Here is a 15,055-nt window from a genome sequence, read left to right as displayed (position 1 = left end):
GTGAGACATCGCTTGACCATGATTTGCAACTTCCTCTCTTCTTCCCCATTGACTTTGCTTGGCAGAAGCCAGCTGGGAAAGTTGCAAATAGCGATCCGGGATCCTGCAACCATCATCAGTTCCTGCTGGTTGCAGGTATCATAATCAAGTGATCACAGGGATGTTGCAACGGTCGTAAGTATGAGGACTGGTTGTAAGACACTTTCTTTTAATGTTGTCATAATTTTGAATGGTCACTAAAGGGATGGACAGAAGTCAGGCACTACCGGTACTGAGCATAATGCTGTCCATATCTTTGATGCAATTTATAGTTGAAGGATACTTAGTGGGCTGGTTTAGTATAGAGATACCGTATTTTCCGGAGTATAAGACGCACCAAGATTTTGAAGAGGCAAATTAAAAAAAAAAAGTTTTTGCACTCTGCAGTCATCTCAAAAATGCGCCCTTTTTTGTCAAAAAGAAGGGCATGAATAGTCTTTAGGAGGCTTATACAGTGCTCCTGGGGGTTGGGGGGGGCAAAAACGAGCAAAAAACAACCCGCTTTTCGCTCATTTCTGCCCTCCCCAGCCCCCAGGAGCACTCTGAAAGCCTCCTAAAGGCTCTGCACGGCCATTTTTTGCAAAGGGGGCAGGGTTTTCGGTAGGCCAAAAAATGCTGTATTCAGTGTAAAAGGCGCACCCAGATTTTTTTGAGAGAAAAAGGTGCGTCTTATACTCCAAAAAATCCGGTAATTCTTATGCTGCAAAGTGCCAGAACAGATTCTTTCTCTTTTATATTGAAGTCTCCGACAACTCTTTAAAAAGTAGTTTCGGAAACTGTCTTAAAACGTTGTATCCCATTAAAAAAAGGCAGGTTACAAATGCACCTTAATCTCCTCCTTAAAAATAATGTAAAACTTAATGTTCTTTTTTGCCTCGGTTAAAAAAAATTCGTTCTTTCCGATTGCTTTAATGCTCCGTGTTTACTATGTGATATCGTAATTGAAAATACTTTTCAGCAGTGGTGGGATTCAGGCAGTTCGGGAGAATCGGTGGGTAACTTTCTGAGCAGCTTGGTTGTTGGAAGAAATAATTAGGGCAGGGGTGTCCAAACTTGGGAACTTTTAAGACTTGTGGACTTCAACTCCCAGAATTCCCCAGCCAGCCATGCTGGCTGGGGAATTCTGGGAGTTGAAGTCCACAAGTCTTAAAGTTTCCAAGTTTGGACACCCCTGCATTAGGGCAGATAACCGGTTGTCAAACGATTTGAATCCCACCACTGCTTTTAAGCCTTTCAACCTTAGACAATTCGAGTGTTGTTTCCTGTATAACAGCCTCCCTCTCTGTTATTCGTTTCCTTACCTTGACTCCCCCACCCCCCTCAGTCTTTTCTTTGTATCATGGCTTCCATGACATCTTTTTTTTCTTTCTTTCTCCCCCCCCCCTTTTTTTTTTTTTTGCTGTTTTCAAAGACTCATGGGAGGATTTGACAGATTTGGTGGAGCAATTGCGCAATGATACAGAAGGTGCGTGCCACACCCACCATCTCTTTTTTTTTGCATTCCATTTGCTTTTGTCGTCTTTGGAGCTGGGTCACGCACGTTACTTTTCCCGCGGTTCTCGCCATGCATATCCGTGCCCATGTTGTTCTGCGTTTTCGCTCGATTAAAAATCACGCATTTTCTCTCAATGTAGTCCGTGTCCATTGCATTCTTAATGCGCACCCATACCTCCATTTATTTATTTTACTTCCGGGCTACTGTCGGTCCCCATTGGAAGGAGCACATCCTTCATTATAATTAAGTTTAATGACGAATAAATAGAAATAAAATCTATCATCTACGTTGACGCGACATGCTGGTCTCCTCCAAAGGCTAATATATGCAGGGAGTTCTCAATGTATGACAATTGAGCCCCTTTGATAAAGTGAGTTTTGCCCCGTTTTACACGACCTTTCTTGCCACGGTTGTTAAGTGAATCATTGCAGTTGTTAAGTTAGTCACACGGTTGTTAAGTGAATCTGATTCCCCTTAGCAAAAGGGTAATCGATCATATGACCCCGGGACACTGCAACCGTTCCAAGTCTCCAAATTTTGATCACATATTCATGGGGAACGTTGCAATGATCGTAAGATAGGCTTATCGTAAAACATATGAAGAATGGTTGCAGGAACTAGGTATGTTTAGCTTAAGAGAAAGAAGGACTAGGGGAGACATGATAGCAGTGTTCCAGTATCTCAGGGGTTGCCACAAAGAAGAGGGAGTCAAACTATTCTCCAAGGCACCTGAGGGTAGAACAAGAAGTAATGGGTGGAAACTAATCAAGGAGAGAAGCAACTTAGAACTGAGGAGGAATTTCCTGACAGTGAGAACAATTAATCAGTGGAACAGAAGTTGCCTCCAGAAGTTGTGAATGCTCCAACACTGGAAGTCTTTAAGAAGATGTTGGATAACCATTTGTCTGGAACGATATAGGGTTTCCTGCCTAGGCAGGGGGTTGGACTAGAAGACCTCCAAGGTCCCTTCCAACTCTACTATTGTATTGTATTGTATTGTATTGTATTGTAAGTGTGAAAAGTAAGTGTAAAAAACGGTCATAAGCAGGGGTGAAATGCTACCAGTTCGGGCTGCTTGGCCCGGACCGGGTAGTAAAAAATGCTACTGGTTTGCAGAACTGGTAGTAAAAAATACTTTAAAAAGTGTTTTTTAAAAAGTTCCGGTGATCACACATCACACAGCTAAAAACGGGGAGGGGAAGGGGTCTGTTTTTGCTCCCAGCAAACTTTCCTTAAGCCTGCTAGGCCAAAAAAGGGGGTTGGGGATGCTGAGAAAGAAAGAAGGAAAGAGAGAGAGAGAAAAATAAGAGACAGAAAGAAAGAAGGGAGAAAGAAAGAAAAAAAGAAAGGGAAGGAGGGAGGGAAAAAGGAAAGGAAGGAAGGACTCTAAACCTGGCACTAGACGCAGCTTCAGAGGGATGGAAGGGACCTGGAGGTCATCTAGTCCAACCCTGCTCCAGCAGGACTTTGTTAAAGTGAGTTTCTGTCTTTTGATCCCCCAGTTACCTGACTACATAGTCACATGACCCCACCAAGCCACGCCCAAAGAAACTGGTAATAATTTTTTTTAGATTTCACCACTGGTCAGTCATAAGACACTTATTTCCGTGCTGTTGTAACTTTGAACGGTCATAAAATGAATGGTTCCCTCCCTAATCTAACCTAAGTCGAGGCCTACCTGCATACCAGAACTCCAGAAGCTGAACTCTCTCTTTCTATCTTACTTCAGTAGAAATAGACGGTAATAGGTAGTTCTTGACTTAACAATCATCCATTTAGTGACTGTTCAAAGTTACAATGGCCTGGGAAAAAAAGTGACTTAGGACCAGTTCTCGCACTTACGACCGTTGCAGACCCGCCACAATCATGTGATCAAATTCCAGGTGCTTAACATCTGGCATGTACCACTTGGGAAGTCAGATTCACTTAAGAACTCCAGTGATTTGCGTAACAACTGTGACCAAAAGGGTCAAAAAATCGGGCTTGCCTCACTTAACAACCACCTCGATTAAGTACGGGAATTCCGATGCCAGTTGTGCTCATAAGTTGAGGACTACCTGTAGCCCGTTCTCCAAAAAGAAAGTAGATTAGTCCCTAAGCATCCAGAACCAAATCCTTAAAACAGTGTTAAATATATAAATAAGGGATTCAGCCCAGGCACCTGGCAACAGATAATAAAACAGCTCTCTAAATCTGATCATATCTGGACTGGAGCAAATCAATCTTTTAAGTCAGGGGTGTCCAAACTTGGGAACTTTAAGACTTGTGGACTTCAACTCCCAGAATTCCCCAGCCAGCATGGCTGGCTGGGGAATTCTGGGAGTTGAAGTCCACAAGTCTTAAAAGTTTCCAAGTTTGGACATCTCTGTTTTAAGTCTTAAAAAAAAAAAATTCCAGCAAAGAAGAATCTGGAATATTTTCTGAAAGGGAATGTCGACAGTACCTTTATTTAAGGTTCAAGGATTCATTAAATGGTATATGTTGTAAATATTTGGCTGCCTTATTTATATCCTTCATTCTTGACTGTTTCCTCTTTCATTATACGAAAGGTTTTAAAAAACCTTTTGACAAATGTTCGCTGACCCACCCAATAAATTTGTTTGCTTAGTTCCTTCTGTTCATTTCTTGCGGCGGATTAAATGTTTGCTGCCGTACCCATCAACAATAAATCAAGAGTTTGGAAGGGGCCTTGGAGGTCTTCTAGTCCAACCCCCTGCTTAAGCAGGAGTGTTCTGAGCGAGGCTTCCCCAGAGCCTGAAGCAAACTCCTTGTCCCAGCAAAAAAAAAAACCTTTTATTAATTGACTGTGAATCCTGCTCATTCACATCCAGCAAAGTCTTTCAAGGGAGGATTTACAGTCACAGACCTTATCTGGCTTGGAGAGCTGCCAAGCCGAGATCTGCAGAACTTGGCAAGGAGCCTCGGAGAGTCCCGAACCAATTAAACGCCTAAAAAGATCTGCGCATGCGCACAACCTTACAAAAGGAAAAAAAATGAATTTCTGCAATGAAGACGGTTGCGCTCATGCGCAGAACCCAAAACCAAGATGGCGGCTCCAGCAATAGAACCGGTTTTGGGGGTATGGCAGGCTGAGTTACTACCTACTCCGCGCAACCGGTAAGAACCCACCTCTGGATGGCATCACCCAATAATACATGGAATAATAAAGTAGCTAACCCTTAGCCAGCTCCTGCCAAAGCAGGAGGCTCAAATGTGATTGGCTGATTTGTGGTTGCATGTGTGATGTAAATGCAGCCTGTGTGTGATATGCCACAATCCAGTGGTGGAAAGGATGTAAACAAATCAAACAGCAGCTGGTTGTGGTTGGGGAATTTTTTTTTTTTTGTGTGCCGCACAAGAAAGCAGAAATGGATAAGAGTCTCGATCTTATGACAGAAAACTGTAAGCTTTCGCTTTTTTTGTGGATTTATATTTTGGAATGTAATAAAAGTGGCCTTTTGTGCATTTCCTTATTTCCCACATTTACATCATGGGTCTGGCTTCAAAAGATTTCTGTTAATCTGTGATATACTAAAGCTTTTGTTGTGGCCCGCCAGCGGACAGTGGAGCTGGTGTCAGATTTGGACAGAGAGGAGGTTGGGGAGGAACATGGGCCAGTCCTGGAGTCTAGGGAAGGATCGGACGAGCGCTCTGCATCGGAGGCAGAGGGGGGGCCAGGGCCGTCCAACAGTTATCAGCTGCCTTCGGAGTCAGACATCAGTGAGGCAGAAGAACAGCTGGAGCCTGTTCCCGATGTGCGCATGCGCAGAGCTGCCAGGAGAAGGGAACAGTTAAGGAACAAGGAGTAAAGGCACAGGTGGACGGTGAATGGCCCCTCCCATAGGGAATAAAGAGGAGCGAAAGGGGAGTGGAGTTTGCAGGAGGCAATTAGTTCATTTAATTAGTGTGAAGATTTATTCGTGACTCTCAGAGACTCCTTGCCAAGTATTTTCTTGTACAGCCGTTGCGTTTAGAAGATAGCGGCCTGGCAGCTCTCCAAGCCTGATGCGGTCTGTGGTTGTCAATTCACCCTTGAAAGATGGTTTGCCGGGACTTTGCTGGATGTGAATGAGAGGAATTCACATTAGCTTAATAAAAGGGGTTTTTGTCGGGACAAGGAGCCTGCTTGGTGATTTTGGGAAGCATGGGTCAGAACAGCTTTGTCTAACACCATCTAATTTCATTGTGGCATGTGACAAGCATGTTGTCCCATTGGGCTGAAGGAAATACAGAAATATGAAAAAATGGACAGGACACTAAATTTGAGACTATATAATACAATAATACAATAGTAGAGTTGGAAGGGACCTTGGAGGTCTTCTAGTCCAACCCCCTGCCTAGGCAGGAAACCCTATACCGTTCCAGACAAATGGCTATCCAACATCTTCTTAAAGACTTCCAGTGTTGGGGCATTCACAACTTCTGGAGGCAACTTCTGTTCCACTGATTAATTGTTCTAACTGTCAGGAAATTTCTCCTCAGTTCTAAGTTGCTTCTTTCATCGATTAGTTTCCACCCATTGCTTCTTGTTCTACCCTCAGGTGCCTTGGAGAATAGCTTGACTCCCTCTTCTTTGTGGCAGCCTCTGAGATATTGGAACATTGCTATCATGTCTCCCCTAGTCCTTCTTTCTCTTAAGTTAAACATACCCAGTTCCTGCAACCGTTCTTCATATGTTTTAGTCTCCAGTCCCCTAATCCTCTTTGTTGCTCTTCTCTGCACTCTTTCTAGAGTCTCCACATCTTTTCTACATTGTGGCGACCAGAACTGAATGCAGTATTCCAAGTGTGGCCTTACCAAGGTCACATATATTTGTCAAGAGGTGACTAGACAGTAACAGATTAGGATGTCCCCAAAGTGTTTTTTTGCAAAAGGCAACTGGACTTTCTTGGGTTCCGCCCGCATCCCCCCCTTTGAAAATATTTCCCATCTTCATCCCAGTTGGAACTGAAGAAATTCCACGGATGAAAAGCGAAACTTTTTCAAAAATACAAGAAAAAAGCAAGAGAGACCAATGGCCTGGATAATTGGGAATCTCCATAGACATAATGGATTTGGAATTCTTTGGAAAGTGTGGGAGCAAGAATAAAGCTCCAGTCCTTTCTACTGTAGCACTGATGATGTTACCTAGTTGGGTCATGAAAAGTCTGTAAGAAAACAACCAAGCTCAGAGGGCACCCAGGATTCCACAGTTCAACCCTGAGCTGCAAATCATTGACTTACAAGAGTTCGTTTAGTGACCATTCCAAGTTACAACTGCCCTGAAAAGGGGGATTTACGATAGTTACAACTTTTGCAGCATCCCCATGGTCACATGATCAAAATTCAGACCCTTGGCAACTGACTCCTATTTATGACGGTTGCAGTGTCCTGGGGTCACGTGATCCCCTTTTGCGACCTTCCGACAAGCAAAGTCAATGGAGAAAGCCAGATTCACTTAACAACCAGGTTCCTAACTTATCAACTGCAATGATTCTAAGAAACCGAATTTGTGGAACTGAGCTGTGGCAAGAGAAGTCGTAAAATGGGGCAAAACTGACTTAACAAATGTCTCGCGTAACAACAGAAACGTTGGGCTCAATTGTGGTCGTAAGTCGAGGACTACCTGTAATCTCTTCTGTTGGCAGTCCAGTAGTAATTTTTCACCCGTTTATTTAATTGCACATTGCTTCCCTCAGTTAATTACTGGTCCAAAATGGTTAAACGTGGACGTTTGTTGTCGTTATCATGTTAATTTCATCTGTTAAAGAGAAATATACTTTGCCTTCAGAAGACTGAGGTGGTTTACAGTACAGATAGTCCTCAACTTATGGCCACAAGTGAGCCCAACATTTCCATCGCTACTAAGCAAGTCAGTTGTTTTATTTTGGACACTTGGCAGCCGCTCACCTCTATGGCCACAATTGCTGATTTGCTTAACAATCTTCAAATTGGGCTCATTTATGCTTATAAGTTGAGGACTATCAATTACTAAAAAACGTAAAGGTTCTTTGCACATTTGTTGTTAGTTGCAAAGTCGTGTCTGACCCATCGCGACCCCATGGACAACGTTCCTCCAAGCCTTCCTATCCTCTACCAGCCCCCGGAGTCCATTTAAGCTCATGCCGGCTGTTTCGGTGACTCAATCTAGCCACCTCATTCTCTGTCGTCCCCTTCTTTTGCTCTCCATCTTTCCCAGCTTGAGGTTCTTCTCCAGGGAGTCCTTCCTTCTCATTAGGTGGCCAAAGTATTTGAGTTTCCTCTTCAGGATCTGGCCTTCTAAAGAGCAGTCAGGGTTGATCTCCTCTAGGACTGACCGCTTTGATCGCCTTGCAGTCCAAGGGACTCACAGGAGTCTTCTCCAGCACCAGAGTTCAAAGACCTCCATTCTTTGGCGCTCAGCCTTCCTTATGGTCCAACTTTCAAAACCATCCATTGCAACTGGGAAAACCACAGCCTTGACTATGCACACATTTGTTGGCAGGGTGATGTCTCTACTTTTTAGTATGCCGTCTAGATTTGCCATAGCTTTCCTCCCCAGGAACGAGCGCCTTTTAATTTCTTGGCTGCAGTCCCCATCTGCGGTGATCTTGGAGCCCAGGAAAATAAAATCTACTACCTTACCACCTCCATTTCTTCTCCATCTATTTGCCAAGAATTGAGAGGGCCAGATGCCACGATCTTAGTTTTCTTAATGTTGCGTTTCAAACCAACTTTTGCACTCTCCTCCTTCACCCTCATCAAGAGGCTCTTTAGTTCCTCTTCACTTTCTGCCATTAGAGTGGCATCGTCTGCATATCGGAGGTTGTTGATATTTCTCCCGGCAATCTTAATTCCAATTTGTGATTCAACTCGTCCCGCCTTTCTCATTATGTGCTCTGCATATACCACATTTTTCAGAGTATAAGACACTCCAGAGTATAAGATGAAGTTTTTGGGGAGGAAAGTAAGAAGGAAAAAATTTCTGCCTACCAGCCTCCAAGGTATTCAGCTGACTAGCTTCTTGACGTGGAACACATGTTAACAAAGTCAGCCAATGAATAGGCATAGCAACTAAGTCAGCCAATCTATTTGGACTGTGAAACAGTATTTGCCATTTGAACAACAAGGAGACAGGAAGGAGCCTGGCTTAGCCAAGAACTGAAAGTGAAACTGCTTGCGTTTTGCTTGCATTTACTGCTACCTTGGAAAATCTGCTTTTGGTAATGTACTGTATATTGTTATTATTTTGAATCCTGCTCACTTGTGTGTGCTTTCTGAATGTGATTGCTGCTGCAAACTCTGACCAGCCAGGTCAGCTTCAGCACTTCTTGCAGCCTGATTCAGCACAGCTGATTGGCGGGATTGGACTGCCGGAATACCCCACCCCCAATCAGCTGTTCCAGGCTGCAGGGATTGCCACAGACCATCACTGCCTCCATGTCTCGCGTTTTTGGCCTCTGGTGGGGCTACATTCGATATATAAGATGCACCCGAATTTTCACCCTCTTTTTTTGGGGGGGGGGGGGAATGTGCGTCTTATACTCCATAAATTAAATAGGCAGGGCGACAGCTTTGCTTCACTCCTTTCCCAATTTTGAACATTCTGCTCTTTTAATGAGTGCCGTCAACATGGGGTCTACTTTAAGTGTGAAAGTACAATATGAGTGACGTTTTCTGAATCGAGGGATGGTCTTAAAAGACCCAACCCACGATGTATAGCTGGTGGCTTGGAAAATTGATGTAGATTAGTTTAAAAAAGAGAGAGAGAGAGAGAGATCTGTATTACTTCGTAAACAAACTTAGTTCCTTAGAAAACAGTTCCTGGATTTGTCTTCCTACCAGTTTTCTGTGGAGGAGAGAATTCCGTTAAGTGAGGAAATATTTCATTGATTCGCCTATTTGTTCTACAGACCATCAAGTCTTATAGTTTGGAGCCAAGTCAGCTTTAAAACTTTTTCAAGAACTGTGCAATACCTCATGCCCACTTCCACGCGGCTGGCTGGGGAATTTGGGGACATTTTGAAGTTTACAAGTCTTAAGATTGCCAATCTTGGATCCTCTGTTGTCTGCCATGTTCTCCCCAAAATAAGACAGGGTCTTATTTTCTTTTGACCCCCCCCCCAAATAAGCGTTTGGCCTATTTTCAGGGAGGTCTTATTATTTTTGAGGTGCAGGAGGCGGCGAGCGTGGCCACCTCATGGCTGCTCCTGTGTTGCAATATTTTTTGGGAGGGCTTATTTTCACGGGAGGGCTTATTTTAGCGCATGCGTTCAAAAGCCCGATTGGGCTTATTATCCGGGGAGATCTTATTTTTGAGGAAACAGGGTACAGAGAATTCTGCCAGCACAACCTGCTCCAAGTGTAAAGCAAGGGCTATGCGTCTTGATTCAATCTCCTTTTGATTCCGGCTTGATTTGCAGGGCAAATAATGATTCTTACAGGAAGAAGAATCTATTGCATTTGGCAACCACGCTTTTTTGCATATATTAGATTATGCGGCTCTTGGTTCGGTGTTTCCATTATGGAATTGTCAATACCGCCCCTTGTCTTAATTGCAACCCACATTGTCTTTGTAAATAGGTTTGCAAATTAGGATTAGCGGGAAACTTAATAATAATAATAATAGGGCAGCAGTATAAATTGAAAAGCCAATAGATGATTCAAAAGATGTGTGAGCATACTTACAACACATACCGTATTTCCCCCCAAATAAGACCGGGTCTTATTTTCTTTTGACCCCCCCCCAAAAAAATAAGCCCTTGGCCTTGTTTTCGGGGAGGTCTTATTATTTTTGAGGTGCAGGAGGCGGCGAGCGTGGTCACCTCATGGCTGCTGCAGTGTTGCAATATTTTCGGGGAGGGCTTATTTTCGGGGGGAGGGCTTATTTTAGTGCATGCACTCAAAAGTCCGATTGGGCTTATTATCCAGGGAGGTCTTATTTTCAGGGAAACAGGGTATCTATTGGAGTGTTTCTCAAACTTGGTCATTTTAACATGTGCGGATTTCAACTCCCAGAATTAAGACCCAAAGGTGCTTTTTTTTTTAAAGAGGCAACTGGACTTTCTGGTTTTTCTTTCTTCAGAACTGAAGAAGCTTATTGGATGAGAAGCGAAATGTCTTCAAAGAAAAACCAGAAAGTCCAGTTGCCTCTTGAAAGAAGAAAAGCACCTTTGGGACAACCATGGCTGAGAATCTCCATAGATTCCCAAATTAAGATGTAGAATGCACACCCGTGCACAAACCAATACGTACACACCCCTCGGGGTGTTAAGAGTGTCTTACAAAAAAAGTCATAAAATGGGATGCAACTCACTTAACACCTGCCTAGCTTAGCAATGTTAATTTTAGGCTTCATTGTGGTCATAAGTTGAGGATGACCTATATATATATATATATAATTGTCTTCTACTACCTCAGTGGAAATTTGGAGGAATTCAGTCTTTTGGGAAGTCTACCTTAAAACTTGTGGGACGCGGTGACTCAGTGGCTAAGACGCTGAGCTTGTCGATCAGAAAAGTCAGCAGTTCGGCGGTTCAAATCCCTAGCGCCGCGTCACGGAGTGAGCTCCTGTTCCTTGTCCCAGCTTCAGCCAACCTAGCAGTTCGAAAGCACATAGAAAATGCAAGTAGAAAAATAGGAACCACCTTTGGTGGGAAGGTAACAGCGTTCCCTGCGCCTTTGGCGTTGAGTCATGCCCGCCACATGACCATGGAGACATCTTCGGACAGCGCTGGCTCTTTGGCTTTAAAACGGAGATGAGCACCGCCCCCTAGAGTCAGGAACGACTAGCACATATGTGCCTTTACCTTTACTTTAAAGCTTTCCTTGTTTTCTGCAAGGATTTTTTTTTAACTTTCACCATTCTTGAACTATTTCTTGGTAGATATGATCGTTGTCCTTCTTAATGATACAATACAATAAATTAGACAACATTCTTTATATTGATGTTCCATCAAGTCAGTCTCAATGCTTGGTGATCACATTAAATAGACTTTTCCCACAATGATCTGGCCTAACCTGCTCCTTTAGGAATTCCAACTGTGTTTTCTTAACATTTTTTTTCCAGTCGATCGAAATCAACTTATTGAACCATGTGTGTATGTTCTGTTGTAGATCCCAACTATGTCATGGCCAATGAACGCATGAATCTGATGAACATGGCGAAACTAAGCATAAAGGGCTTGATCGAATCCGCTCTAAATCTTGGGAGAACGTTGGACTCAGACTATGCACCTCTTCAGCAGTTCTTTGTAGTCATGGAGCACTGCCTTAAACATGGCTTAAAAGGTGAGTATAGATTGACAGAGGATTGTTTTGACTGAGGCTTCCCAAGAGCATGAAGCAGACCCCTGGTCCTGACAAAAACCCATTTTATTAATTTCCTGTGATTTCTGCTCATTCCCATCCAGCAAAATCTTTCAAGGGAGGATTTACAGTCACAGGCCTTATCTGGCTTGGAGAGCTGACAGGCCGAGGTCTGCAAAACTTGGCAAGGAGCCTCGGAGAGTCACAAACCAATTAAACGAACTAATTGTCTCCTGCAAACTCCAGTCCCCTTTCGCTTCTCTTTTATTTCCTCTGGGAGGGGCCATTCATCGTCCACCTGTGGCCTTACTCCCAAGTTGACCCCTGTTCTTTAGTCACGAATTAAGCGAACTGATTGTCTCCTGCAAACTCCACTCCCCTTTTGCTCCTCTTTTATTTCCTCTGGGAGGGGACATTCATCGTCATCAACCCATTCTTTAGCTGTTCCCTTCGTCTGGCAACTCTGTGCATGCGCACACTGGGAACAGGCTCCAGCTGTTCTTCTGCCTCACTGATGTCTGACTCTAAAGGCAGCTGATAACAGGCATACAGCCCTGGCCCCCCCCTCTGCCTCCGACACAGAGCCCTCATCAGACTCCAGGACCGGCCCATGTTCCTCCCCAACCTCCTCACTGTCTGAATCTGCTGCCAGCTCCCCTGGCCACTGGCAGGCCACAACAAAGATCTCCTCTAGGGATTATATCCACATTCTTAAACTGGAATAAACTAGTAGATAGGGCAGTATGTTTTGTTTTCTAAGACGTTTTCTTAGGTAAAGTACTGGTTAACACAGAGAGTCTCCAACCTTGGCAACTTTCAAACTTGTGGACTTCAGTGCCCAGAATTCCTCAGCCAGCTATGCAACAATTCTGGGCGTTGAAGTCCGCATATCATAAAGTTGCCAAGTTTGGAGATTCCTGGTCCATAAGTGTGTATATATTTTTTCATTTCTTGGTAGTGGGCAGTTTTCTGCACATAAAGTAGATCTTATTTCCAGGTTTTCCCTCAATAAAAGCTAAAGTAAAGCTTCCCCTCACACATATGTTCTAGTCGTTCCTGACTCTAGGGGGCAGTGCTCATCGTTTCAAAGCCAAAGAGCCAGCGCTGTCCGAAGGCGTCTCTGTGGTCATGTGGCCGGCATGACTAAACGCCAAAGGTGCACGGAACGCTGTTCCCTTCCCACCAAAGGTGGCTCCTATTTTTCTACTTGCATTTTTTACGCGCTTTCGAACTGCTAGGTTGCAGAAGCTGGAACAAGTAACAGGAGCTCTCTCCATTACGCGGCGCTAGGGATTCAAACTGCCAACCTTTCTGATCGACAAGCTCAGCCCCTTTGGTGGTCAACCCCAGTAGGATAAGAATCATAAGCTTACAATATCAATTTTTTTGATTTATGGCATCAACTAAAACATTTAATGTATACTTTTAAATGGAACAAGACGGGAACGTTATTAAATGAATGGGGAAAGGAGCAATATTTTAAATCAATTTTAGTGTTAATGGATATTGTTTTCATCTTTAAAAAGGACTTGATGCAACCGGTATGCCGCTGTTGCAAAATTGAAATTGTGATGTAGAATAAAGGAAAATGTACAATAGAGACATTTATTTAAAAAATGCCCGTTCAGATATTCGAAACAAAAAATAATGTTTTCGTTTAGCCAAGAAGACTTTTCTGGGCCAAAATAAGTCATTTTGGGGACCTCTGGAATTAGTAGAGAAGTTTGTTCCTGAAGCTGGAGAAATCACAGCAAGCGTTAAAGATTTGCCAGGGCTAAAGTAAGTGTTACCGCCTTCTGTTTTTTTCAAAAGACGCTAGTCAGGTTATTCTCTGAAATTCTGTAAAGTAGTAACTCTTCTTCATTAAAGTCTATAACAGTTCCATTTTAGAAGTAGAAGGTTGTGTTGGGTGTGCTTTGCCCTTTATGAAATACTAGCTCATAATCTGTCATTGCCCCGGTGTTTATTTATCCTAATCCTGTATTAGACAGGAAAAGGAATGAATTTTATCTATAGTGTCGCGCAATCCCCCTGCGCTGCCCCCGTGCATGCATGCACGACACCCACCCACCCACGCCCTATTTGGGGCCTAGTAAGCCTTCCTGCATTCCCCCCCACCGTGCCCCGTCCATACGCGGTGGAGTTGAGCTGGGGCGACGGCTCGCAGAGAGGGCTCTGCATGCCATGACACACACATACACACACACATCCCGAGGAGTGTTAGAGGTGTCTTACCTCCACAGTATTTTTCTCCAGAGAGTAAGTCATTTGTGTACCAAGTTTGGTTGAAATTGCTCAAGGCATTCCAGAGTTATGCTGGAACACACAAACACACACACACACACACACACACACACACACACATCTCCTCGCCATCCTCAGGCTGGTGTTACACCAGCCTGAGGATGGCGAGTGAGACCTCGCTGAAACGTTGCCAAGACAATCTCAATCTTACACGGGAAAAGACCCGAAAACAACAAGACCAGCAGATGATAGATAGATGATAGATAGATGATAGATAGATAGATAGATAGATAGATAGATAGATAGATAGATGATAGATAGATAGATGATAGATAGATAGATGATAGAGACAGACAGACAGACGGACAGACAGACAGATATAGATATCAGTCATAGACTGAATACTACCTGTATTTAAGGTTAAAAAAAAAGATAAATGTTTTGCCTCTCCAGTCATATCTAGAGGGCGATGCTCATCTCCCATTTCTTAGCCAGTGTTGTCCAAAGATGCTTCCGTGGTCATGTGGCCAGCATGACTATACGTCGAGGCGCAAGGAACACTTGTTATCTTCCCACCAAAGTGGTACCTGTTGATCTACTTGCATTTGCATGCTTTCTAACTGCTAAGTTGGCAGAATCTGGGGCAAGTAATGGGAGCTCAATCCATCCTGCAGGTCTCAAACTACCAGCCTTCCAGTCAACAAGCCTAGTATCTTAATTACTTAACCACTGTTAACCACTGTGTGGTTAAGTGATTCTTAATCAAGTTATAACACTTCTAATAAGAGTATGACTGGAAAAAAAACGCTTCAAATAAAATTCACATTTGAGACCGTTTTCCACCCTGTGTATTAGAATACCGCTCTGCTATTCTCGGCCACCGCAACCTCTCTTGTATTTACGTTTACGTTAAGGAAATTAGTTACCCACTTTTATTGTTTATTCTGTGTGGAGAATTTGGCACTTAGTTGCCCACTGGATGACATCGCCAGGTCTCGCCGCTTTAGCAGA

At 43.6% G+C, this 15,055-nt stretch overlaps 1 protein-coding gene and 1 long non-coding RNA gene across 9 annotated transcripts in view; both read left to right on the top strand.

Moving 5' to 3' along the window:
• Positions 1-15,055, top strand: part of LOC309395857 — a 98,289-nt gene that overhangs the window by 48,369 nt on the left and 34,865 nt on the right. The gene's annotated exons all lie outside the window — the stretch shown is intronic.
• RUFY3 (RUN and FYVE domain containing 3) overlaps positions 1-15,055 on the top strand; it is a 71,219-nt gene that overhangs the window by 21,549 nt on the left and 34,615 nt on the right. For 6 of the 8 annotated variants that reach the window (XR_014175986.1, XM_081960381.1, XM_081960379.1 and 3 more), the window contains exons 2-3: positions 11,609-11,782; positions 13,462-13,579. Coding sequence is in view for 7 of the 8 variants with exons in the window: in XM_081960381.1 (XP_081816507.1) it covers positions 11,609-11,782; positions 13,462-13,579 (292 nt within the window). In the remaining variant the exon portion in view is untranslated. Of the gene's footprint in view, positions 1-1,450; positions 1,505-11,608; positions 11,783-13,461; positions 13,580-15,055 lie in introns of all 8 variants that reach the window. The other 2 variants (XM_081960380.1, XM_081960384.1) reach the window with 1 other exon arrangement.

The sequence above is a fragment of the Natrix helvetica genome, assembly GCF_964273705.1.
Source record: "Natrix helvetica genome assembly, chromosome: 7".
In the NCBI taxonomy this organism is placed as follows: domain Eukaryota; kingdom Metazoa; phylum Chordata; class Lepidosauria; order Squamata; family Natricidae; genus Natrix; species Natrix helvetica.
This window is presented reverse-complemented; position numbering and strand designations above follow the sequence as displayed.